Genomic DNA, 26,155 nt, shown 5'->3' on the forward strand with positions numbered 1-26,155 from the left:
TTGGATCACTGAAAACTTGAAGATCTCGTTCTCATAGTCGTATTGAAATTTAAAGGTCTCTACTTTAAGGAAGGAACATTTTGCTCAGCATGCAGAAAAGTCCTTCATGCAGTACCCCGCTTACACCCAGTATAAAGCCAAGTTTAAAAGGAAAACAGCTCGTACTTATGGTAAAGAAAGGGCTGAGTGGTTCGGGCGCTAGTCTTGTAATACGGAGGTCCCAGGTTCAACCCCTCCACTAGCAGGATTTGTTCTCAGTCGTCACGAGTTAAAATCCTCGATCACGCTTTGTATAAGGCCAACTGGTCTGCCTTCTCCTGCCAGTTGGGATTTTTAACCATATTTTATTTATTTTAAATATTTGTTTCCACTGTATGAGTGCCATGCCTAAAAGCTAGCTATCTTGATCGAAGCTAAGTTCATCATGATGACCAATACAAAAATATTCATTTTTTTTGTTTATTGACACGGGATATAAAACTGGAACAAGCTTTGTTACATCGGTGCAGGCCTGCTCTTTGTAAACAATGTTCTTGATAAAAACAAGTGTGAAAGATGGCTCCACCCTGTGGCTATAAAACACGAGATAAATTAAACACTTATGCACAACAGTACGATAAAATTAAGTGCAAAATAAATTCTATTTGTATGTACAATAATTTCCGCCTCTCTAGTTTTGATATCTAAACAACATTGTGTGTGTCTTGCACTGCTAGACGTAATCTCTCAACCCACCACAATTTGGAAATATTAAAGGAATAGTCCTGGAAATTGTTCTCAGGGAAGACCCCTCTCGATTCTTAGGGCTTGTAGAGCTGATGAACGACGTGAAGAAGAGTATATGGGCACGAATTTTAGTTGAGACCAAGAAAAAAATTCTTGTTGAGACGTAACATGATGTTTTGTTTGAAGAAACTCAGTATGGGTGTCAAAATGGCGACCTGAGGATGTGCGGGTGGGTCCTGACCCAGAAATCAGTCACCCAATTCTCCTTACTAATCGCCATACATTTCTTTTACTTTTAATTCAAAGGATTTGGTGGTATGTCAGCGGACACTGGATTGTGGCGACCTCCCCTTAATTCTCGTTGCTTGCCTAGCTGACCATTCGTCGATACTCTAAGAAAAACTTTTGGTTACTAAATTAACCTAATGGGGTGATAAAAACAGCCTTTTCTGTGAGTCTCCGCACTGCCTGAAGGAATTAGAAGCTTTTTTAATGATGGGTGGTCCCGGCGCGTTTATTTTCTGTAACATTCTTTCATCTTTTGACGCCCACTTGTAAGCCTGACGTACATAACCTTCGGCATCAACAAGGAAACGTCACGAGTTTCCCGCGCAAACACGCACACGGAAACCGGCTCTACTTCCTCACGTACTGAGCCACAAAACAACACTGCAAAGATTCTACAGCCACACTGGTTATACCCAGCATCAAACATTAACAAGCTTAGCAAGCAACTTAAATGCCCGCAGTTTTCTTTCATCGTTTGATGTTTCTTCCTTGAGGCGATTTTCTTTCTTCGCGGGTGTTTCTTGTGAGAACTTCCGTAGCCGCTGTCAACAGGTGCACTGTTACGTTTCTTTCCGGTCATTGCTTGGTTTCTCATAAGGCTTGCTGCCGTGTGCTTTAAGCTTCTCCACGGCTCCTGAGACAGCCTGGCAGGGGAAAAAACAAACGTCAAGATCAATTTGTAACTTACTTCTAAGTGCATTTTTAATACGTGATTTCCTTCCGGAATTAACATTGCAACAACACGACAATGCTGTCGTTCAGCTTTCAGTTTGTAAAGTTAAATAGCGCAGGGAATTTGACCAGTATAAATAGAGAACGTATGTAAACTATGTGTAATAATCACTAATGTTATTATATATCATGCCTGCTTCAGCTCGACCTTGAACTGAGCTGGCATTATCCTAAAACCAAGGTTAAGGTTGGTAAAAGGCGGAACTGAAATAATCACATGATTTTAATACTCTGACTCATCTCGAGTTTCTTTGAACGAACAGTCACCGGCCGAAGGTGTAGCCGAGTTCAGTATCACAGGTTTAGAGAGCGAGTAGGGTAAATTGAGTGTTCCCTTGGTTTCCCTCACAAATAATGATTAAAACTGACACATTATGTAAAATAGTAGAGAGAACCTTGATGTAACAATGGCTAAGTCTGTGGAAAAAATTTAAACGTCAGTTCCGTTACGCAAGTAGTTTCAGACGTTTTCTGGCGACCTGCATGAGTAGAGCTAAACAACGTCTGTTGACTCAGACGCATGCCATACATAATTTTTTCTCTGATTCCTATTTTTACGCACGCAAAGACAGGGAATTGACGACCGTTTGCGCGCGAAAAATTGGGGCACGCAAAAGTGGAAGCCAGTTAAAGTTCACGTCCGTACACAGGTAAAAATTAAGCGTCATGAGATAAGAGAAAAAGAAACGGCTAAATTTTTTAAATTAGGAATAAAAGTGGTTTAATTAACTTTTCAAGTTGAAAAATAATGTAACGCGCGCGATTGTCGACAGCCGCTGGGTTATGCTAATTGTCATTAGCATAATCCAGCGTCTGACTATGGGCAAAACGCGCAATTTGATTGGCTCCACAGGTGCCGTCAAAGTTTATAAAGCAAAGCAAAGTTTGTAAAGGATAAAGACATTCTTGAATAAGGATTTCAGTATATAAGGCTTTGCCGGTCAACAGTCGCAAATACTCTGAATCGAGTCCTTTGTCCCAGCATAATAGTGTCAAAATAAGAGTTCCAGTTATACGGGGGCAAAGGACTTGATTGGTAAACTGGCGCAGGGAGCACCTGACCAAGGATCGTACGTTTGCCTAACTGTGTCCGTCTCTGCAGCACTGGGAGTTGTGCAAAGTAGCACTAAGGGTTACTTGCTGCAATTTTTAGCACCGTTACGTTTTGTAACATATGTGGGATTATTTAGACTGCTTAGCACGCGTTAACCGGGCGGGGATAGGCTTGCAAAGTAGCAGGTTAATGAAATCTCAAATTACTTTTTTACGCGCGTGAATTACGCAACCGTTCCAGTTCACTGACATCGTCTACGGACTTTCTGAGCTGAGGCAAAGTGTTCGGAATATTGCCTAGTGCAACATATCCATACATGGCACTACAAAAACATTAGCCATTGCGAGAACACTGCTTCTATAGACTGTTGTCAACCACGTGAAATAAAACAACAAGAAAGTCAATATTGCGGAGCCAAGCAGAAAGAACCCATTTGCCAAAATTTTAACTCTTCAGTCTCCCTTCTAACCAGAAATTACCGAGAAAAGAATATTTAGAAATGAAAGCATGCGTGCGTTATGTTGATGAACCGGCATTTTAGTCCTTTAAAGCAGATTTCAATATCGTCATCATTATTTCGAAACTCTTTCGATATCAGCTTTAAATTTTTACAATACCTGAAAATTTAAAATAGCGCCTTAATATTGTCCCTTGTGATATTTTAAGAGACGCGCCGAGAAGCCTCGTCAGAAGTTTGGAAACGCTCCGAACATTTCCGAAACGATTTGTATGGTCAGAAACTTTGACGAAATCCTCTAAACCTGTTAAGCTTAATTAAAAGTCTTGAAAGCTTTCTAATAATTGGAAGATAATGATATTGATATGATAACGATAATGGAATTTAATGACGTTCCGGATATAAGGGATCGCGGAGCATAACTTAACAGGAAAATAAAAAAGAATTAAGGGAGATTCAAAGATTAGTAGATGAAGGTAGCGAAATATTTACGAGGATTTAATTACAAGCATTACTAATTTAAATGTGTATATAAATAATTGCTGTCGGGCCTAAGTTTCCGGAGGCAAAGTTATACATGTGGCGCAGGGGCGCGCGCGCGTTTGCTTAATATATTGCGTGTTAAACGCGCGTGTATAACTGAGCACGACCGCAACGCGCGAGGAAGGCACTAAAAGAACGTTCGCTTCTCAGTCATTCTGACTCGCGCTTCTCGCACGAGATACCAACCTCACGGTCGCTCTCCGGTAAACCGGAGATAAACTGGCCACTCTGCTCGCACAGATTCTATTCAGCCTCCACCATTCTCTCTGCCATCTAAGTTCGGACATTTCGCATGTTGAAAAGAAATCCTCGCCCATCCTTGAGCGTTTGCTTTACTGAGGTCTTAACCTGCCACAAATGCTTATTAAAATTATCGGTGCTTTCTAGTTATTCTATCATTCTTTTGTTTGTTTGGAGTGAAATTTATTAGTTGAACTTAAAGAATCCTAGTCAGCCTCCGCCATTTTCGATGTCATAGAAATTTGGCGAAGCGAAATCTTATTGCACTTGAAGTCTTTTTAATTACTTTAAGCAGTTTCACAGTGATCTCTTACCTTTAGACACGCTCCGTGAAAAAGATAATACCGAAATTCTTGTATGTAAACAAAAACAAAGGCGTGGCTAATTAGGGTCCTTTAAGCGAAGGACTTTTTAGCAAGTATAATCCCAAAGAAACCCGTGTTTCTAAATCTATCGACGGACGTTCTTTGCGCGATTAATGTATAAAATCTGCTTTTACGCCCCTCTGTTCGTATAAGAACTTCCTAATTACAGAGCCTTACGTCTAGATTGATATCAAAGTTGGCGTATTTATAGTCGAAGTGACGTGTTAATGAGTAGTAAAGCTTGTAACCGTCAATATAATCTGGATAATAAGAGACACAATCCCCAAGAAAAAAGGAGAATACAGTACGCCCTTTGAGGGGGATAGGACACGCTATGTCGGACTAAGATTTGACAATGACATCCCTTAAAATCGAACGAAACTTCGAAATAATCCTGTTAAACTGTGAAAAGACACAGGAGATGTATTAAGGAACTAAAAGAGAGTGATGATGGCTCAACCTGACTAAGATTGAAGGGGATTGCACTGAACGCACACTTGATTTCAATGCGATGGAAAACAAAAGCAAACTGTAGTCAGTCAGTCGGTCGATCAGTCAGTCGGTCGATCAGTCAGTCAGTCAGTCAGTCAGTCAACAAGCCAAGAAAGATATAGTGTTTTTCTCTAAAGCTGTGCGGTCTGAACACTACCAGGCGAGGAGACATAACTAAAAAGACGCTAGAGAGGTCCTCGCCTGAGTGAATAGGGGTGGAGGATTAGGAGGGAGTCGATCGAACTCCGGGAGAGGCAACAAAAGAGATCGTTGACGTACCTCGTTGGATGTGAAAGAGATGGCCGAGCAGGACGTGGGACAAGATGGCGAGCCGATGACGAGGACGTCGGGGACGCACGGTGGAGGGACCGGACACTTGGGCGTGGGCGAGAGGGGAGGGGACGGACACGCCCAAGACCCGCCGGGATCCCAAAGTTGTCGCCGGAGACCCCCACGTCCAAGGGCCGGGGGGGGGACCCGGGCCCGCCTGGGCCCCCACCCCCGAGGATGGTGCCGCCCGGGGGGGGGGGCGGCGAGGGGGGGGGGGGCCGGCCGCGGCACACCGGGAACGCCCGCCCGAGAGGAGAGGAAAAAAAGGGGGGGCCGAGACCACTGGAGGAGGGGGGGGACGGGCGGAGGGGGAACGGCGGCGGCCCCCACCGGGCCCCCGGGACGGAGGGGGGGGGGGGGCCGGGGCGGACGGAGACAGACAGGGGGGCGGCAAGTAAGAACACAGAGACGCGCACGGGCGGAGCCGGGGCGCCGGGGGAGACGGGCGCGGACGCAGACACGGGCGACCGGGGAGACGAGAGGGACCGCCCAGGGAGAGGACACAAGAACAAGCCCACACCGGCCTCCAGCCGGAGTAATAAAACGTCGTGCACGCGTAAGCCCACCCTTACACAGGCGACGCAATGTTTTGTCGCAAAATATTCAACTTATTGAATTTCTCATTCTCGTGATTTTTCAGCTGAGAGAGTGGTAAAGTGGCTGTCTACATGTGCGATATTTTAACACGTCCACGACGACATGTTTTAAACTTGGATTGAAAATGAAGTATATTTTCGCCTATCGGAGATGCAGCTTAAAGTGGAGTGGGAAATGTCAGTTCAACTGATAGAGATTCACGAATGTTTCGCCAAGAAACGGTTTTGATTAAAAAAAGTAGACTTCTTGTCCCATGTTTCATTGACGTAGTTGGTCTCTTAGCAACAACTGATTTTTTTAAATGCCCAATTTCCTTTATGCAACGTGTCTCATAGTATCGTGGCTATGTTCAACATACGAAGTCCAAAATTATTTTTACGTGTGGGTTCTTGTTCAGATACTGTAAAAGCTCTATCAAGTCCCTGGGGGCTTATTTCCTTTTATGACCTTTAAGAGGGGGTTATTAGAGACTTAAAGAAATAAAGTGTTAGTGCTATTTGGTAACACATTTTCACAAAAAGCAACAACAACAATAAGTAAATGTAGTGGTAACCTGCGATCAGGCGTTATTTTTCCCTTCGCCGCGAAAAAAAAGGAAGCCTAATCGCAGGTTAATGTAGTGGAGGAATACCTTTTAAAAGCGTAAAGGTACCTCGTTCCCTTGTTTATAAATTGTCATGATTTACCATCTAGAGAAAGGGTGGGGGCTTAATAAAGGGGGAACCTTTTTTAAAAATTGAACTTCAAGACTGGGGGCTTGTGAGAGACTGAAGTGTCAGCCGTCTTCTCGATCTAACCCTTCGAGACGGAGAGATACAACAATTCGATATTTTTAGGCCTTTGCTACTGAAATACTCCGTTTAAAAATCAGAAATTGGTTTCTGTTGCACTCTCGAGGAGTGCAGGCTCAATTTCCAGAAGAGCGGTTAGTAATCGAGCCTTGGTGGTTTACGGAACACTTCAAACGCGTGCAAAAACCTGCCAGAATACCGGATACAACTAAACCAACTTCTCTCGGAACACAACAGAAGAGAGATTAAACTCATTCACTCACCTTGCCAGTGAGGCTCGTCTGAGGCTTTGCAGACTTCCAACAGGAAATTATCGAGTCCTCCCCTCCCGTCAGTAATGTCTCGGACTGTAATTACAATACAATCAAGAGTTAGCACAAGGATAGCGTTGACAAATTTATGAAATAAATGCGCTGCAATATCGATAGGACGAATATTTGCGTGCTCATTGCTAACCACTTTTATTTTCTTTTTTTAGTAAACGACTTTGGAACGGTTTTCGAAAACTCCCAAAGCAGTTTTTAAAATGACAATGAACAGGAAGTATGAGTTTCAAAGGCGAAATAATTTTGTGCAACAAGTTGCTGATTGACTGGGCCCCACATGGAAAGTGGGGTTATGACGTCATACCACAAGCGGTACATTTTTGTGATATTTAACGGAGAAAAAAGCGATTTTTCTACTGTGCATATAGCCAACAGTACTCTGTCTAGAAGACTTTAAGAACTTAACATAAAACTTTTAAAAACAGTCTGGTTGAGTATATTGAATGTTACGATGGTTTGCTTGAAAAATGACATCGTTTATTCTCCGCTTTCAGAGGTGAGTCGAGACTAGTAAAAAGCTGCAACAAATTAGAACTTCAGCCACTGGATAACTGGGATTCAATGTTGTATTTGACGGTATGAAAATCCCGCGCTGGCTACTCCTCAATATTTTTACTGCGCCCGCTTCCTAAACCCTAACTCAAACCAAAGTACACGATTTTCCATACTCTAGTCTATTTTGGGAGGCGCGGTGGCCTAATGGTTAGACACTTTACTCTCACAGTGCCTATCTCCACCCAGGTGTATAAATGGGTACCGGCGAATTTACTGCTGGGGGGTAACCCTGCGATGGACTAGCATCCCATCCAGGGGGGGAGTAGCAATACTCCTAGTCGCTTAATGCTACGGAAACCGGGATAAGCTCCGGCTGTATGAGCCTCATGGCTCGGGGACAGACTTAACTTTACTTTTAGTCTATTTTGGGCCTGGTCCCGGTTGTTCAAAGAGAGGATAATTCAATCTACCGGATAAATCGCAATCCAAGGAGAAGTGTTGACAAAGCAAACTATGCTATCCACTTATCCAAGTATCCAGGGAGTACTGAGATTTAACAGTGAGGGGTAGTTGTGTATGAGAACATGATTTAATACCCTAAAAACTAGCATGCCGCTTTTCATATCCGAAAAAAAAAAACCAGAAAATGTTATTTAAAATATCAACACAATACTAATACCTGTGTTTGTAAATTTAATTGATTTTTTTGCGCAAAGGTCATAAAAATACCTCCCTGAAATACCTCTAAAAATACAAGGCAAAACGTAAAAGCCATTATGTCCCAGAATCGCCAATTACAAACCCCAAAATCCTCCGCAGCTCCCCATCGCTTTAAATCCGAGTACCTCACACGGCCTGACCTCTAATAGCCACGCCCTACTTCAGACCTGATCTTTTAATCTGTACCTCTCACACCCTGCAGCGGTATTTGATTTTCTGTTAAAACATAAGCAACTTATGGAATACAATTTGGTTTCATAAAATTTTCAAGAATGTTTAATTTGGCGGACGTTTGACTCTATCCACAACGTGTCATGACTGCAAAAGTACTTATTTGTATTTACCCCCCAAAAGGTGTGAAATGTGGGAGGTGCCATCCTTTTTATAGCGAAAATCCTCGTTAATAGGGGATAGGTCACAGTATTTTAATAAATTCTATTTATTTTCGCTAATTAAGAGCTCTAAACTTCAAACTGGCAGAGCAAAAGTCTTTTATTGGCAAAATCATGGCCACATAACAAACAATGATGATTTTCGAGCGTTGTAAATGACACTTTCATACGAATTGAGATAAACTTGAAAAAAGTCGGGCCGACGTTTTTCAAGTTTACCCGAACACAATCCGTTTGAATCTTCTCAAATTTTGCCCATCCATGCTCCCATTTGGCCTTTCTGTGTTTCTTTTGAGTTCTTCTACAGTTTTAAGCTGTTATTGTGATATTTCAGTTAATTCTATGACCACTTGGTCAGTGCCGAAATTGCCTAAATTTGCGTGACATAGCCCCTTTAAAACTGTATCTTTTTGGGGGAGGGGGCAACACAAACTATATAGCTACTGAGAGGGAGTACCCCCTCCCAAAAACACTTACTTTATGATCCCACTGAAGACACCTCACAGTAGCTGTATGACCGCCCATCAAAGGACACACCGTCTCCAGCTTAGCATCTTTGACGTGGCACAGGTGAAGTCGACCACTAACAAAAAAAATGTAAAACAGTGTGAGAACTCTTTAAAACCATCCAGTATACATGTACTTGTTTCGGGTTCAGTTCCACATTTGAAATCTGGGCCAGGTTGTTCAAATAAATCGCTATCCAGCCAATAAGATTTAACAGGACCAAGTACACTGTCCACTGGAAAATCATTTATCTGGTGGATATCGATGGATAGCATTATCAACCCTTTGAACAGCCGGGACCTGGACTCCTGGAGAATGAACAAATCGCCATTCTGACCAACATTCTCGCTCCCGTTTATCACGACAAAAGAAAAAAAGACTTTATGAGTCGTTTCCATTTGATGGTTTTTCGGCCAACTTTAAAATTGCAAATACAGAGATAAGAATAAGACAAGGTAGAGCTGTTTTGAATAATTGTCCAAAAAACTGTAACCAAAGTAAACACACCTGGCCGAATTCAGCCAATCTCTACACCCCAATTTTCCTACGAACCAATCAGAACTCGCTGGTGCAAGCGCGGGAAAAGACGCGTGACAAGTCAGGACTGGTGTTCGCAGATTTTTTTTTATTTGCACCAAAAATTACATCAGTACTATACATAACACGAACAACCATACCTTGCTTGCCTTGCTTACTTTCTAAAGTTTTCGCAGATGTGACTTCCACTTTGCTATAAACAAGACTAGGAATATAGATTGCACTAAATGAATCAGACTACTTTCTATTGACAGCGGCGTCCCATTGACTGTCAAAACAACAACGTTTTCAAATAAGTTTTGTGTTTTCTCAACGCTGCAACTGGCTGATAACTGGTTTATTGTTCTTTTACTAATCAGAGCCAAAATGTGTTTGTATCAACCAACTAAGCCAAAACTAGTCCTGACTTGCCACGCGTCTTTTCCCACGCTTGGCTTAAGGGAAATTTGGGGTGTAGTGATTGGCTGAATTTGGCCAAGTTTATTTGCCTTCTCTTTTGGCCCAATCCTTTTAAAGTCGATACACAGGCTACAAAAAAATCTGACCAAAAAATTGACTAAAAACGATAATTCAGTTACTAGAAACAACAATCCGGGAATACAGTACCTGTTTGTGCCGCCGACGTAGTAGAGTTCATCTTTCACTGGGTGGTACATACAGTCGATGAAGTAATCAAGTTTATCTTTACTCTGCAGTCAATACAAACAAAATATCAAAACTGTGAGGGCGCATGCGCCTTAGCCACACCTTGCTTTACCACAAGGAAGAATGAGACACTCATTTATCATGAGGGGGGTCAGGGGAGCAAGGATGGCGCAGTGGTGAGAGCGCTCGCCTCCCACCAATGTGGTCCGGGTTTGATTCCGGCCAGGTACCATATGTGGGTTGAGTTTGTTGTTGGTTCTCGTCCTTGCTCCGAGGGTTTTTCTCCGGGTTCTCCGGTTTTCCTCCCTCCACAAAAACCAACACTTCTAAATTCCAATTGGATCGGGAATCCGAGGGCCACAGGTTTGTCAGTCGAAGACTGTTACGTGCAACCCTCATAAAACAAAGTTGATTTAAATGTATACCAAACAAATATTTGCAGCACGTAACTATGTTGAATAAAAACAAGTTTAAGCCATATTTTAAAATTTTTTTAAACAAAAGTATTTTACATTTTCATACCCAGTCCCTATTACTTCGTATACAAAAAGCGCGGAGTCATGAAGCATCAAATTGCAGATGAAGGAACAGCACGTAAATTCTGAAGGCAAGCACTTATCCTGGTCAAAAGGTCACGTCTGTCAATTGTGATTGGTAGATTTCGATTCGATCCATTTTGTTTGTTTCTGTTGTTCAAGGTTTGTTGGTTGTCGCCATAATTATGATTGACGGCAGCAAAGAACGCAATCGTTAGTTGGATTTTGAATTTCAGAGTTCGCATATAACTGAAAACCGCAATAAAGAGAAACCAATGGAAATGTCTTTTGGTTTGAGAAATCAAGGGTCCAAGAAAGCGGGATTCCATCGAATTATTTTGTTTTTGGCTTGTGTCAATGACTGATAAATACCATTCTCAAATTTCTTGCAATTTAACATTATGCACAATCACTTTGTTGTTTTACACTTTTTAACAAATTACCGATCCACATGACTCACCCCATTTTCTTCTCTCGAGTTGGTAAACTCAGTTGTAATTTTTCCCTGGTTGTGTCTTACTGTCGCTTTTTTTATTGTCAAATGTTTATCAAAATTTAGTCTTATTCGAATTTTAAAAGAAAAAAGATAAAGAAAACAAGTGAGACCTATGTCAAGTCTGACGATTGAAGAAATTCTGTGGAGTCTGCCAAGCAAAAATGTTCCAATTAAGTGTCTTATTTTTGAGTCAGCACTATGACATCAAAGGGCTTTTAAGGTATTCTTTGTGACGTGACAAAGCTGCCTCAAAATCAAATAAAACCTTAAAATAACCATAAAGTAAGGTTGAAAACACCAAAGAAGAAATAACAAGCTAAAAAACAAAAACAAGAATGTTTTAAATAAGGTAGATTTAGACAGGCCTACAAACAATGTAAATAAAACTGCTGGAGCGACCTGTGGTCATAGCTTAAAATATAAAAATGGTTTTAACAGGTCTAAAAATATAAAAGGATACTCTAAATTTTCGATCGCCTTCTGCGGTCTTCTTCAGAGAATGATGGATTTTGCAAAGTTCGCAGAATTCTAACTCTAATTCTAGGCCTGTCTCAATCTACCCTTATTTAAAACATCCCCTTTTTTTCTTTTCAGCTTATTATTTTTTTAAAAAATTTAGGTAAAATGTTTCAAGATGTGACATTTGCAACATCGCTTTCCTTCTACATCTAACCAGAAGATTTTGTCTAGTGACCTAGATTGTTACACATGTAGTGGGGCTATGGTGTCATACATTCTTCTTTTTACGTAGTAGATAAAATATGAGCGGGAGATCTGTATGGGTGTTTACAATGGCGAGCCGATAGGCGAGCCATTGTAAACGCCCATACAGATCGGACGCGAATATTTTATTCTACTTGTGAAATGAAAACAACAAATGAATGCAAAGTATTGTTATGCGAAACAGTAGAGATCTGTATCAAAAGTTAATGAATACTTATTAGCTGAGCAGGAGTTTGTATCAAAAGTTAATTCTATTGTTTGATTTGTATTGGGGTTTACAGTTGTGTACATGTGACCTGAATACTGTGCTGGGATTGGTTTGCATCCTCATGAATAGTTAATGAATTTTACAATTTACATTTAAGGATTGTACCTCAACCGTGTCCCATAGCTGTAGTGTCTCTATGTGTGTCAGGCAATAAAGGTCTGTCGACTTGGGTCCAAAATAACCAATCTGACTCTACAGGGAAAGAGCATATAAGTTCATTTATCAGGAAATAACAGCAATTTTTGCTGGATTAGCTATTTTTGTGGAGGAACAGGGTCTTATTAGCCAATAAAAAATAATTAATGTAACCACTTGTAAATACTCTAAAGATTGCAGTGTGGCAGTTGCTATTGTTATTGAGGCTATCCACTGTTCTCTTTAAGGAGAGGCCTTGCAAGTGCTGCTACCTGAACCCTTAGTTTACTGCAAAATATCCCGGGGGGGGGGGGCTCCCCCTTTGGGCTTTTTTTTTTTTTTTTTTTTTCCCCCCCCCCCCCCAACATATGGTCATGCTGTCTAACAAAACCAATCAATTCTCACTCTATAGGATTCCATTGGAGTCTATACTAGTCACAGTTCAGTGCCAGAAATGGTTTTATCGTGGAATTGATTTTACCCTTTTTCAATCCCCAACCTGGAGGACCTGATTTCTGCTCTTTGTCTGATCTCTTTCCTTTTGCCTTGATTTTAATTGTTCAGTCTCCCATTTCCTCAGAATATACTCCCACATGAACATTACAATCACTATGTCACTATTTCCCCTCTACAGTGGAGGGGGAAAGGGGCTCAGGAACCTGGGAAAAGAGAGGGGGCATGAACATGGAAGAAAGGCAGCAGGGAACAACAGGAGAATGGGGTTGGAACAAGGTGAAAAGCAGCATTTGTAAGATGACAGAAAGTGGGAGAATCAGGAGAAGAAAAAAACATCCAATATTGTCCAGCAACAAAGGATAAATGTTGGGAGGTGCCAAGAAAGGGGGCAGGAACAGGAGTGGGGTGTGAGAAGCAAGAAGTTTAGATTCCCCTGCATCTGCACCCCCCCCCCCACCCACCTGGGCCTACTTATTGGTTGGAAATTAAAGGGTAACTTGACACATACCACAGAGGAACCTGTGTTGAGCACTGAGTCCAGAGCATCATCTTCACTTCCTTTAGATACATCAAACAAACAAATCAAGCCATCCTGCAATTAAAATTAGTTCACAACATACAACATTACTTTCAGATGAAAGCAAACCTTTAGCAGTTTTTTGATCTGTCAGTCCGATGCAAAATTACTTTGGGACCATTATGCAACTTTTGTAATGATGAATTATTTCACTTTTTGCAGATTTTAGTGATTAAAAAACAGGTTTAGTGTGACAGGCTGGTGCTCAAGTCTATCATTTCATTATTTTCTCCCTGGATGGGTAGCTACCAGCATTTTTGCCTGTGTGCGGTGACAGTTTTCTGGTTCCCATTTATAGTCCTGGTGGAGAGAGACATTGTGAGAATGAAGTGTCCTGTCCAAGAACACAGTTTAACACAGTGACCCAGACCAGCACTACAACATGGACCATTTGGAACAGTCACTGTAAGGTTTATTGAAGGCTATTTTAATATTATTAATAGTACATACAGTAGAGCCAGATGCCATTTGGTGTGACTGCACAGGACTGAATTGGATCTAGGTCAGGAAAATAAAACACAGTTAACCAACTGCCTCATGCATATGGAAGATGAATGCCTGGGATGCCTGGGATATCCTGAATGTTAGCCCATGGGCAACAACTTCTTCTAGTTATAAGCTCCTTACTGTAGTAGCTTGATTGATATTATTATGTCCTTGGCAGTAAGATCAGAGACTGGATGAATGTATTACTTATTTTGTTTTGCAATCCAATAATCCAATAGATGCATTTGTTGTGAATGTCGATAAAAAAGGGAAGCGGTCAACCATTTGCCTTGTTAGTACTTGTGATTATCTTGGTATTTTCTTGCACATGGCTAAAGACATGCGCTTGAAAGTGACTGGCAGGCTTCACTGCAAACAGCTTTGCAGAGGAACGGAAAGGCAGTGAACAACAACAAAGTTTTCAGGTTGTTATATGTTTATTCAGTGACGTCTTGAGATGTTCTTTTTATGAATATTAATTAGGCCTTTGGGAACTCCAACCAGAGATGTTTCTTGTAGATAAGCCGCACACCCCAATCTTTGACTTCAATTTTGAGGGAAAAGGTGCGGCTTATACATGGATCTCCAGGTATTCCCGTATGAACCCAAAATTTTTCATCGGGCAAAATAAATTCCTTCCAAATTTCATTTTTTTGGTCTTTAATATAGTTTTTACATGTAAGCCCAAATATTTCAAAAAAATAAAATTTCTTATCACAATCATCTAAGCCAGTGCTAAATTATTTGATACATGTGCATTGTTTACAATATGTACCTGAGTAATTTCACTGTTATGTGAATCTGTATACAGTTCCATATGACTTTGCAGTAGTCTCTCAGCACTAAGGTTTCTAACATCCCTAGGGAAAAAAACATTCAGTCCATTAAGGGCCTGATTACATGAGCCGGGCTGGCCCGGTTTCTGAGATGACTTTCAGCCCGGTCAGCACGAGAAGAGCACGAATGATCTTGATCACCTTTTTCCGGCAATTTGGTGGTTAAATGTTTTGCACTTAGGCAGCTGGATATGTTACTTACCTCTACATCCTATTTAGAAGGAGTAGATTATTTTTTCATCGGATACTGTGCATCGGAAAAAGATTTATGCTGACCGGTGAACGCGATTAATGGAAATTTTCAGCCTGGCTAGCTTAGATCCCAGCATCGTGATACCAGGATCTCGGCTCACCAGGCTGGCTCCAGTTGTCATGTAGTCGCCAAGTGGTGTTCGTCGAGTCCTAACAAACGTGCCATGTGAGGCAGCGAGACATGTGAGGCAAGGCAGTGAGGCATGTGAGGCGAGGTGAGGCAGCGTGGCAGAAATCCCTACTACAAATACAAACAATTAAGGCTAACCGCAAGCTACCTAAGCTAACTGGAGTGCCATTACGCTAACCGAAGTGCTATTTAGGCTAACCGAAATGGATTTTATGCTTTGCTGTCCCCCCACTTTGTGACGACCTGGTGTTCTCTGCTTATGGGAGGTATGACTGTAAACCTCATGTTATTAAAAACCACAGTAGAAGTGGAGATCTTACCAGAGGTACAGGCAGACATCTTCACCATAAGGTTCTGTAGCAGCAGCTATGATTTCATCATTACAGTTCAAGCCACATGAGCTATAAGAACAGTTGTTTGGGCCTAAAAACACAAAGCCAAAAACATGTAAACCTGTAAGCATTCAACAGGGTAGCCAAAGACCAAACAAGGGGGCAGAATAATCCACAGAGATACCATGATTTGGGAATATTAGTTTGTACATGTTCCAATTAGTTTAATTTTTTTTTTTTTTTTTTTTAATTTTTTTTTTTTTGTAAAACAAACAGCAATTTAACATACTCAGGATTCTGTAAATGGGTGATTTGAAGGCCTTTCTTGAGTCCCAATAACTATTAAACACAGAACAAAATAAAAAGTTAAATTTAAAAATGAATCTTCTTTCTTTTCAGATTAATATATTATTATATTATTATTATTATTATTTTATTATTATTATTATTATTATTATAAAGATGTCTATGAATTAGAATAGAGCAGAAAAATTCCATATGGATGCCGTTATTAGTGGCACTACAGAGAACGATGTTATCTCTCTTGGATTGGACAGAATAACAACCAATCAGATAGTGGTCCTCTGTGGGGCTAAGAAAAGAATAGACTGAAATACTTGCCTTTGAATATTGCGGGCATCTGTCTTGAGAGAGAATGGAAAGAGTACTTGACAAGAAGCAGGTTCATATCTTTTGAGCTTGAAGTCTGACTTCTGACCTTTTCCATGACTTTTCAAAGTTTTCCATATCTATATTCAACCATTTTTCTAGGTAATTTTCAAACTTCATCCTGATTTTGGTAGTTTTACCCTTTTTTCCAAATAACCTGCCTTAGAATTATGTACAATCAAAACCATTTTCCATGACTTTCCATGACCCAAACTTGATTTCCATGACTCCTTTCCAGGCCTGGAAAACGAAATTCAAAATTCCATGACTTACAGGTTTACCATGACCCGTACGAACCCTGAAGAGACCTTTGATTTCTACACATGTATATTTATTAATTATTTATTGAAAACCAATTATCAATCTAGGTGTACTTTTGGGGCTTTTAAAAGGCATAGCATGTAGCCAAAGCCTTAATCCCCCACTGGATGGTGAAAGAAAATAAAACAACAACAACAAACAAGAAAACAATATGGATACTTAAAGAATTAATTAAAATGCAAACCTGAGAGCTGTATCAATGGATGTTGTCCAGAAGCAATGCTCATTAGTGTGACAAAACTCCAAACCTGTAATCCTTGCAGAATGAGCTATCAAAAATAAATAATGAAAATGAACATCATCTTTTATTAATGTTGTCCTATGAATCTTGACACTAGTCTCCTATGCAGCCATTGTTTAGCTTGTCACGCAATGAGGGGGGAGGGGGAAATATTGTGTAACAAGCCCAAATAACAAATGCACAGGAGACTACCATAAAATTTTGGTTATAAGCTAAGCCCCCCTTGCTAATAAGTCCCCCTGGTTATAGGCCCATCTACCTTAAAACAAAAAAACCGCATCGGTTATAAGTCCCCCTCTCTCTCCCCCGGATATAAGCCCCCCTCTGCTGGATGACAGGGCTAAATGGCTGGTTTCCAAACTTTTTTTTATTCCGCTTATAAGCTCCCTGGATATAAGCCCCTCCATTTATAAGCCCACCCCTTATGAAGCTGTATAAGCACAGGGCTTATAACCGGAATTTTACTGTATCTTGAGTGTGAGATGTTTCTTTCCTACATCACACCAACTCTATCCATCCCTGCAGTTTGCCCCAGTATCAGGCATGTTTTGCATGATTGTAAACTTCAAGTGAGAAAATATAAATAAATTTACCTTTAAAATCTGCAACATAGAGCAAAGTATCCATGTTAAAAAGCTTTATAGAGCCTTGGGGACCTACAACATAGCAAACAGTACATTATGACAATGTTTAATCTGATAGACAGCTTAAAACTACAAACTTTTACTACAAAAACAAATAGTTCTGAATAAATCCAATTATTTCTGGATATTAAATAAGCAAAAAAAAACACATTCAAGCAAAAAACTCTAAACTAACCTCCTGCTGCAAAAACATCTTGTTTTGGGCTGTAACATTAAATAAGGTAATAATACAATATCATTGAATGGAATGTTGACATAGGTCCCACCAGAAAATATTGATAAAATCAGTAGCATGAAATGACTCCCCTGGATATCTATCATAGGATTTATACGTCCCAGTATTTCTGTTAGGCTGCCCTAACAAATTGATGGGAGGTGTGCTGGCCTAAGAGCCACTTGTGGAAATGCCACTACAAATTCCTATTATTTATTTTTGTTTTCGTTGTTAGTTAGGGTGCTGGACTCTGAATTGAGCATACAAGCATTCTAGCATTCTATCCAGGGAGGGGTAGGAATACTCCTAGTCACTTAATGCTATGGAACCCAGGATAAGCTCCAGCCTGATGAGTCTCTATGCCTGATTTGCAGACGTTACATGCCTCCTAACAAATTACTGGTACCATCAGTGTACCAGTGGAGACTTGTGGAGAAAGAAATGTGAGAATCGAGTGTCTTATGAGGAGCATAACCATGATTCCAGTCAGTGCTTGGGCCCAGATTTCTAGATACAGAATCCAATGCACTGACAATAATTGTTAGGTAATTAGGTTAGGTAATTAGGCAATTATTAGGTAAATTACTGCATCTCCTTCTAGTTGTAAACCTTTTTCCATCGCAGTGGCTTTTAGGCTATCTGAAGCATTAAGCCACTACTGGAGTATTCCTATTCCACCTAACCCCCTACAGGTAACATGTAACGTGTTTGTCAGGTTCTTGTATCCAATTATACACTTGGGTGGAGAGGGTCACCGTGAGAGTATTTGTTATCTGCTTCCCAGGGGGGGGGGGGAGGGCTCAGACTGACAGTGGGGAATTTTCTCACTGTTCATTTTTACCTCCCCAGCTGTTGGGGACTTGCAAATTTTGAGGTTAAACTTCAGAATACCCTGCAAATGAGATTCATCTTATTGAATAACAATTGATAGTTCCTATTGTTTTCTGCCTCGTTCTTCAAAGAGTCTGGTTCAGTGAAACATTTGTGGTCTATTCTGCCGTTGCTCCAATTTTGAAATTAAGCTTAAGATGATGTCTTAGTAAAGTACTGTAGTTACTTAGTTTCTGATCAGACATCATTAATTTTATAAACATATTATTAAACACAGACAGAGCTCTATCAAACTTGGAATTGAAACAAACTAATTCGCAAAAAAAATCTTCTATTGAGATTTTTTGTTGTTATCTTAGCAGTAGATTAATATGTTTCACCTAAACTCAGCGCTGTATTTAAGATAAGCTTAAAACATGAACTCACGAGTGGTTTTCAGTTATAAATTATCTTACCTTATCGAGAGGTGTGTAACATACCACAGATCTTCGTCTAAACCTTCCTGTGTTAACTTGAGACGATGACGAAGATCAAAACCACCAGGAAAAGGTGAATTTTCAGGATTTACACTGACCATAGCGAGCACAATGTACAAGAACTGTCAGAACTTAAATCCAAAATTGCTTTCAACGACCGCCATTTTTAACAAAAATGTGAGTGAAGTCTGGGCAGGAGTGGTTTCTAGTCTTGCGCGGCCCGTCTATTTTATGCAAAAACTCGCGAGCTGCCGGCATTTTCGGGTGTAAACAAACACTGACCGAGCCTTTTCCGACCGGCAGGAACATAAATTGTATTTTTACTCGAACAGGTAAGCATATGTAGAATATCTCCGTTTTATTTTGCGTTAAGTTCACGTAGCTCTGCCTCAAAATTGCTGCGTTTAATATTTGGTAGAAAACGATCGCAAGGAATGAACTTGCTTTCTCGATTTGTCAATTTGCAAAACAACGGGGGTACTTGAGCCGAGGCAGATCCTATGCACAATTTATAAATATCCTGATGTTTTTAATCCTTCGTTTTGTACGTAAGGTGTGTTACACATTGCATTATCCTTCGATCCATTACTCTTAATCTTGCTTTTTATACACAAACTGAATATCAATACAAACAACTCATCAGCGACAAAAGAACGACATCACTCTTGGCGGGTACCTAAGAAATTTAAAATAGATCGAATTAAACTTATCGCAGAAATATTTCAACTTTGTGTTCTATTCCTTATTCAGCTTATCTTTAGCCATTCTCGTGTTTTGTATTTCGTTAATAACCTTAATCCTTTCAAACAAAGTTTCACAATACACGAATGAATGTGGTTGTCACTGCTAGCGCAAATCGCAGTCTAAAGTACAAAGTTACGTTAGCCAGTGATCTGTAAATAGACCACCTGCCCAGCTGTTATACAAGTTGTATTTTTTGCAATTAGCTTCAGATCTTTTAAAACAGCTGACAAAAGCCAGACTGGACCATTAACTTTCGAATTTTCTTTCATTGATGTTATTTTTTTTCAATGTCAAGGTTGGCCATGTTGTGAAACAAACAACCGGAACTAATTAGCAATCAACATTGTCATAGTGGCAATGACGTCACTTACAAACCAAGGATTTTAATTTACTGCCTGACAAAATTGTGTAGACCGAAAGTTATTTGTCATTGCAACATTTCTTTCTAAAATAAATCAACGTGCATGCATCTAGTTGCTTGAAATAGTCCATTAGTACCGAATTAACGAAAAGTGTTATTAAAGCAAATGTACCATGACAAAAGCGAATTGAAAAAAATAGAATTTTTGGTGTGCCGAGTTTTCGCTAGCCTAAAGAATAAGGCTATGTAGAAGAAAACACAAATTTTTCTCGTTCGGATTTCTATATATAAAAAAGAGCAGGCTTGCCCTTTTTTTGTTATTTTTATTTATTATTCTCTTGCATTCCTTACCTGTGTTTTTAGAATATCGATGTTTTTGCCTCCATCATCAAGTTCCCCAGAAGCGAACTTGCAAAATAATTCCTGCAAATTTAATTTACCTATCCAGTACGGACCTAGCGTACCAAGGCTTTTGGCTTGAGTTCTAAACGCGGACAAAAGCCATGAATTTTCAACTACGTACAAAGTGGAAGTAACGCCTGTTGGATTTTGTTCGTTCCAACTTTTTCAATACCAACTAATGAAAAAGAGAGGCGGCCCCAAAAAATGAAGCGGGTGGGGACGAGAAACATTTGTATTTTTTACTTGGCCTACGAAGCGGCTGTTGTTTTCGACGAGCAACCATAATCTCTGCAAGTTGAAAGCGTGCTTTATGGCGAAAAAACATGGCTCTCTGGCCTTGTGATGATTTGAGATTTTTGTCTGCCCTAGGGGAAGGGGGAACATTTACTTTGGACCAACCGTAGACAGAAGTAGTTGGAACGCTTATGTATCAGTAAATTCCAAGCGAGATCATGCTCCGGGCATTTGACCGCTATTGAGGCCCTGATAGTGGGAAATTTGATCAAACAGAAGCCCGGGATGGTCGGGCATTTGACCGTCGACAAAATGGTCATAAACTATAAAACGCTAGCGAAGTCAAGCGCGTGAAGTTAGTATTTGGCAAGGTCAGTGTAAAGTAGTTTCATCGTATCTTTTCCTATAAAAATTGGCTGATTAATAGGGCACGGGTGTCTGTTTAGACACCACGCAAAACAAGTGGCTACAAGTGTAATACCTGGCCACACGCAGGGGGTACCCTTGCTGTTTAGTTGAACCCCCCTTCTTATTATAGGCTCACTCCACGAGCGGGTAAGATGAGGTAAACTTTGCGTTGTGATTGGCGACACGAGCAGGCAACATGGGCCTATCTTGCCTGCTCGGAATTGCCCGCGATTTAAGAGCAAGATAAAAACTTTAAACAATTAAAGTGCTTCGTGCGAGGTAGCTCGTGTGCACTCTTCTAATTTCCAACCCGTCTCTTTCTGTGCGCGATAATCAACGACGTTTCGAAGTCTGCTTTAGCGCGCGCTTTGACATTCCCATCGAACTGTGAGAAGAACCACAAGCAACATAAGCAATTGCGCCTTGCGCTAGCGTTTCGCAGATCCTATTCCAACGCAGAAAGAAAATTTAGCTTCAGCACTCAGGCAACGGATGAGCTACTTGTCCTAGCTGAACTCGAGATATTTTCAGGAGCTCAAAGAGAAATACATACATACATACATACATATACTTTATTGACGCTCCCTAAAAAGGGTTTTTCAGCTCAATATAATAAAATTACAAATACAGATTAAAAATTTAAAAATTTAGATTAATTAAAAATATAAGTATAATTATAATAGTTTTCAAAAAATACTGAAAGGCTAGTGCATGGACAACTTATGGAATATCTAATTAAAAACAATAAATTGGCAGTACATCAGAGCGGAAACAGAAAGCTTCACTCGACAGAAACCGCTCTGTTGTACGTTACGGATCAGTTGCTCCAGGCTATGGATAACAAGAAAGTCTCGATCATGGTTTTACTAGATATGCCTAAAGCATTTGACAGTATTCGACACGACATCTTATTATCCAAGCTGCAAAGTCTCGACTTTTCCCAGTGTGCGTTAGATTGGTTCCAAAGTTACCTATCTGACCGACAACAGTGCGTTCGAATTGGTGATGCAGTTTCTAAAGTACTCCCACTTGAGTTCGGAGTTCCACAAGGTTCTATTTTAGGCCCAGTTCTGTTTACAATCTACGTTAACGACCTCCTTTCTGTTTCTAAACATTGTATATCTGCCTCCTATGTCGACGACTGCAAACTGTATCTGTCCTTCTCACCTGCTGAACTATCCACGTCTATCTCTGCCTTGAACGAAGATCTCATGAGAATATCTCAGTGGTGCTGTAAACATTCCCTTTTGATCAATCCGGACAAAACTAAAGTTTTAGCCGTTGGAGTACCACAACTCTTGCAGAAACTTTCATCATTCAGTATAAGACTGCTTGATAAAGAATTAACACCTGTGCCTGTTGTTAAAGACTTAGGTGTTCATCTCGACGCATTCCTCAGTTACAACGAACATATCACTAAAACCGTTTCGAATTGTCTTCTTAAACTGAACAAATTAACAGAATCAAGCATCTGCTGGACAGGAAAACGCTTTTGTTAGTAATGAATTCCTCTGTTTTTAGTAAACTACTGTATTGTTCAACTGTTTGGAGTAACACCAGTAACAGCAATATTGCCAAGTTACAAAAAGTCCAAAATTTCGCTTGACGAATCATTTTGAGACTAAGAAAGTATGACCATATTTCGGATGGGCTGCGATCACTGAACTGGCTTCCTATTAAAGAGAGACTCATTCTAAACGATGCAACCTTACCATGATGCACAAATGCATTAACAAACTTGTCACATAAGGTAAATAAATAAATATATAAGCTTAAGGTAGAATAAAAAAATTTTCTGCCACCGAAATCACAGGGCACAGAGGAGTCAAGTTTGTCCGCAGTTCAAAATCTCTACCGTGCAAAACGACCTTCAAAAGCCTTTCAAAGCGATCGTGTAAGCCGTACGTGATGATATCGATTCGTACCCTCATGTGACATCCGCAGACAGCAATGTTTGTGGGCGTTACCAGAGAGACCAGTGCCTCGTCGGAAAGCTTCGCTCCGAAAAAATCGTCGCCCGAGGGCGACGACGCCCCAGGCGACCATGTCAGAATACGAATCACAGGCGATCTGCAAACGCGCATGACGGCGGTATCACGTACGCTTACACGATCGCTTTGAAGGTCGTGCACGGTAGGATTGTTGCGGACAAACTTGACTCCTCTGTGCCCTGTGCCGAAATAGAAACGCTCTTTATTCCAAAAAAAAAACCCAACAAGAATAAACAGTAAGCTGGGGATGAAAAAGAAAACAGAATAGATTGGATAGATTACTAACTCATTACTCGATAGAAAAAGGTTCAGTTTGGTGACAAACACATTTTCGGTCAAAATGAGGTCTATTTATAAGGACAATAGAATTTAAGCATTTTAATTCGGTGGATTAGAGAACATATTTCTTTTTTTCTGGTACGTCTTGAAACAATATAGAACGTTTTTGGAAAGACTTTTCTGCTTTTCCAAGACGTAATGATACCATATAAAGTTAGGATACTGTTGGATTCTTTTAGCGTAATTAGCGTTTTCCCAGTGCTATCTTTATAACGTTTGCCATTTCATTTTCCAGTTTCTATTTCAACTAACATATCTGATCAATGATTTTAATCAGTTAAAAATTGCTGGAAAATGCTCTCAGAAGGGAATGGGAATGCTATTTTTATAGAGACGCAAGATTTGAAAATCCTCCGGGAGAGCATGCCCCCGGACCCCCCAAGAAGATCGCGCCTCGGCGCTCGTGATTTGCCCCCCAAATATATTTAACCCTGCTACGGCACTGACTCATCTTGACTTGTGTTTCGGTGTATTTTTTATTGCAGGTATTTGTTTCATCCTTATCATGGCTGTTAACCCTTGGCTTCGGATGCTGGTGTACGGTATGCTCGGTTTTGCGTACGAGATTGCCTTCACGTCGCTCTGGGACTTTGTAGCCTCGAATTTTACCAACTTCAAGTTCAAAGGATACTCCTCTCTCTGGTCGTTCCTCATTTATGGCTCGTGTAGCTTCTGTGGAGAACAAGTGTACTTTTACACAAAAAATCGCTTGTCGACCTTTTCCCGCGGCTTGATCTACATTCAAATGGCTTACACGTGGGAATTTGTCGGCGGCCTCATTCTGAATCAGTTCTCTGCACGCACGTGGGACTACACTCACTACAAGTATGACATCATGGGGCTGATCGCGCTCGAGTATGCGCCGTTGTGGTTTTGTAGTGGTTTGTTACAAGAATTTTTCTACGAATATCTGTTAACGTTGTCTTTGCCGCCTGCCGTCAAGCGTATGGAAGTGAACGGAAACGAATCGTGTGCAGAGACGAATGGAAACTACAAGACAGACTGAGCTGAGCGAACGAAATATTTTTTCTAACTAATTAGACATCGGACTTCGCGCGCTCGATTTATTCCTCTTTTCACATAGCAATCTAAATGAAATTTATGTAGCAATTAATTACTTCGAACGAAGTGCTTAACAAAAACAGCATTGATACTTTTTTTAAGGATCCTTGATATTTTATAGTTAATGATCACAGAATGTAGACCCAGTGTAGTGGAGCAAAACCTTAGCAATTGCGGATAGCTTATTTATTTTAATTTATTTTTTAGCTTTATACTTCTTTTCACTTTTTTCGATGAATATTAGGTTTTTTAGCTCAATGGAAAACCGCTCGAAATTTCACGAAAAAATTGTATTTGTAAAATAACTTAAAACGAAGTGCTTCACATACAGCATCGATAACTTTGAAGTAAATCCTTGTTGTTCTTTTTTTTTGTAATTCAATGACCGCAGCGCAATATTGTTCTGCCAAGAGAGATCAGATGGTGACTGGTACCTTGATTGCACGTTGTCTCTAAGGTCTAAATTCTCCATACTGTTCGCCACATATTTATTTTATTTAAAGTTTTAAGAATTTGTATACTTTGGTCGAGTATTTCTTGTTTATTGTCATTAACTATCGGCTTGACGATGTATTTATATTGTAAGGAGAATTTTAATAATGGTAAATCTTAGGAATTAAAAGCTTTCAATAAACACCAAACAAATTTCATTACTTTTCAGTTGCGGGACAAACATAGTAAGTGTTTTTTTCAATTTGTCAAATTTGCCAAAAATTATGAAAATATACTTGAAATTACCGGTATAGTGAAAGAGGTCAGTTTTGATAAATAATAAACGTTTTGTTTGTGATTTCATTCTTCTTGCAGTCGGGAAGTTTAAAGCAAATCTTTTTCCGTTCTTCGCCGAAGATATTGGCCCAAACTTAAAGTCTTATGGAGAACGATCTTTTAAAGCTGCCGCCCCCAGACTATGGAATGCGCTTCCAAAGAAACTTAAACTTATTAAATCACTTGACGTTTTTAAAAAAGAACTTAAAACATTGCTTTTTAGAGAGGCCTTTTTATATTAATCATATTTTATTTTTTAATCCAAAGTAAATTGTTAATTACTTAATTAATATTTTACTTTTTAAAATTATCAAGTCTTAGAGAGGCCATTTTATATTAATCATATTTTATTTTTTAAATTCAAAGTAAATTGTAATTTATTTAATTAATATTTTACTTTTTAACATTGTCAAGCGCCCTTGAACGTATGGAAAGGGCGCTATACAAATGATTATGATTATGATTATTATTATTATTATTATTATTATTATTATTATTATTATTATTATTATTATTATTATTATTATTATTAAGACTGGGGTAACCAGTATTTGAGAAAGTGGTCTTTATTTCTTTTATGTCGCGATCAAGATTTTTGGAGATGCTTTTGGCTCTGTGTAGGCTTCCTGTATTAAATTCAATTCCTCTTCCAACTCTTCCACTAATTTCAAGTATATTTTCACAAATCAAACGTCTTTTCAGTCTCAAGACCAAAAAAAAAGTCTCGTCATTTGCGATGGAGAATGCTCTTGTGAATGCTCTGACTTTAAAGAATTGTACGAGATGTATGAGTTTCATTCTCGTCCCCATAGCCCTTTCGTTTCTCTTAGCCGGCTTGGCACGAGAAAACGGAGGGCTCTGGGGACATAGGATTTTTGAATTAATTCGAATTTTTTTGATTGGCTGTTTGGAACAAAGAATTCCTAAACGGAAGTCGAAAACGTAACGACTCTCTCATACATTCTTTCGAAACATCATGACTGCAT

General features: G+C 39.9%; 2 protein-coding genes and 1 long non-coding RNA gene across 5 annotated transcripts in view; 2 read left to right on the forward strand and 1 right to left on the reverse strand.

The window, feature by feature from the left end:
* Positions 1-7,191, forward strand: part of LOC144651572 (uncharacterized) — a 33,670-nt gene extending 26,479 nt beyond the window's left edge. Inside the window, exon 4 of the long non-coding RNA XR_013570342.1 lies at positions 7,094-7,191. This is a non-coding gene — a long non-coding RNA (uncharacterized LOC144651572). The remainder of the gene's footprint in view (positions 1-7,093) is intronic.
* On the reverse strand, positions 443-18,974 carry LOC144651519 (WD repeat-containing protein 89-like). Of its 2 annotated transcripts, XM_078511481.1 has the most exons (15): positions 18,840-18,974; positions 17,515-17,543; positions 17,289-17,351; positions 16,639-16,723; positions 15,754-15,803; positions 15,453-15,555; positions 14,690-14,774; positions 13,879-13,926; positions 13,360-13,443; positions 12,366-12,452; positions 11,234-11,278; positions 10,199-10,281; positions 9,026-9,131; positions 6,879-6,962; positions 443-1,658 (listed from the first exon to the last, which is right to left on the reverse strand). In XM_078511481.1, exons 1-15 carry the CDS (start codon positions 18,959-18,961, stop codon positions 1,575-1,577), a joined length of 1,158 nt encoding a protein of 385 aa, XP_078367607.1. In that variant the 5' UTR covers positions 18,962-18,974; the 3' UTR covers positions 443-1,574. The 2 variants fall into 2 exon arrangements, with proteins under 2 accessions (XP_078367607.1, XP_078367608.1); XM_078511482.1 differs by lacking the exons at positions 443-1,658; positions 6,879-6,962 and adding an exon at positions 7,619-8,372.
* LOC144651548 (transmembrane protein 229B-like) lies at positions 18,224-25,822 on the forward strand. 2 transcript variants are annotated; one of them, XM_078511515.1, is made up of 2 exons: positions 18,224-18,245; positions 23,825-25,822. In XM_078511515.1, the coding sequence occupies exon 2, from the start codon at positions 23,845-23,847 to the stop codon at positions 24,343-24,345; it is 501 nt and encodes a 166-aa protein (XP_078367641.1). In that variant the 5' UTR covers positions 18,224-18,245; positions 23,825-23,844; the 3' UTR covers positions 24,346-25,822. The 2 variants fall into 2 exon arrangements, with proteins under 2 accessions (XP_078367641.1, XP_078367640.1); XM_078511514.1 differs by lacking the exon at positions 18,224-18,245 and adding an exon at positions 19,111-19,192.
* The last annotated feature ends 333 nt before the right edge of the window (positions 25,823-26,155 follow it).

This window comes from Oculina patagonica, chromosome 4 (genome assembly GCF_052425735.1).
Source record: "Oculina patagonica isolate OP01 chromosome 4, crgOcupat, whole genome shotgun sequence".
NCBI lineage: Eukaryota > Metazoa > Cnidaria > Anthozoa > Scleractinia > Oculinidae > Oculina > Oculina patagonica.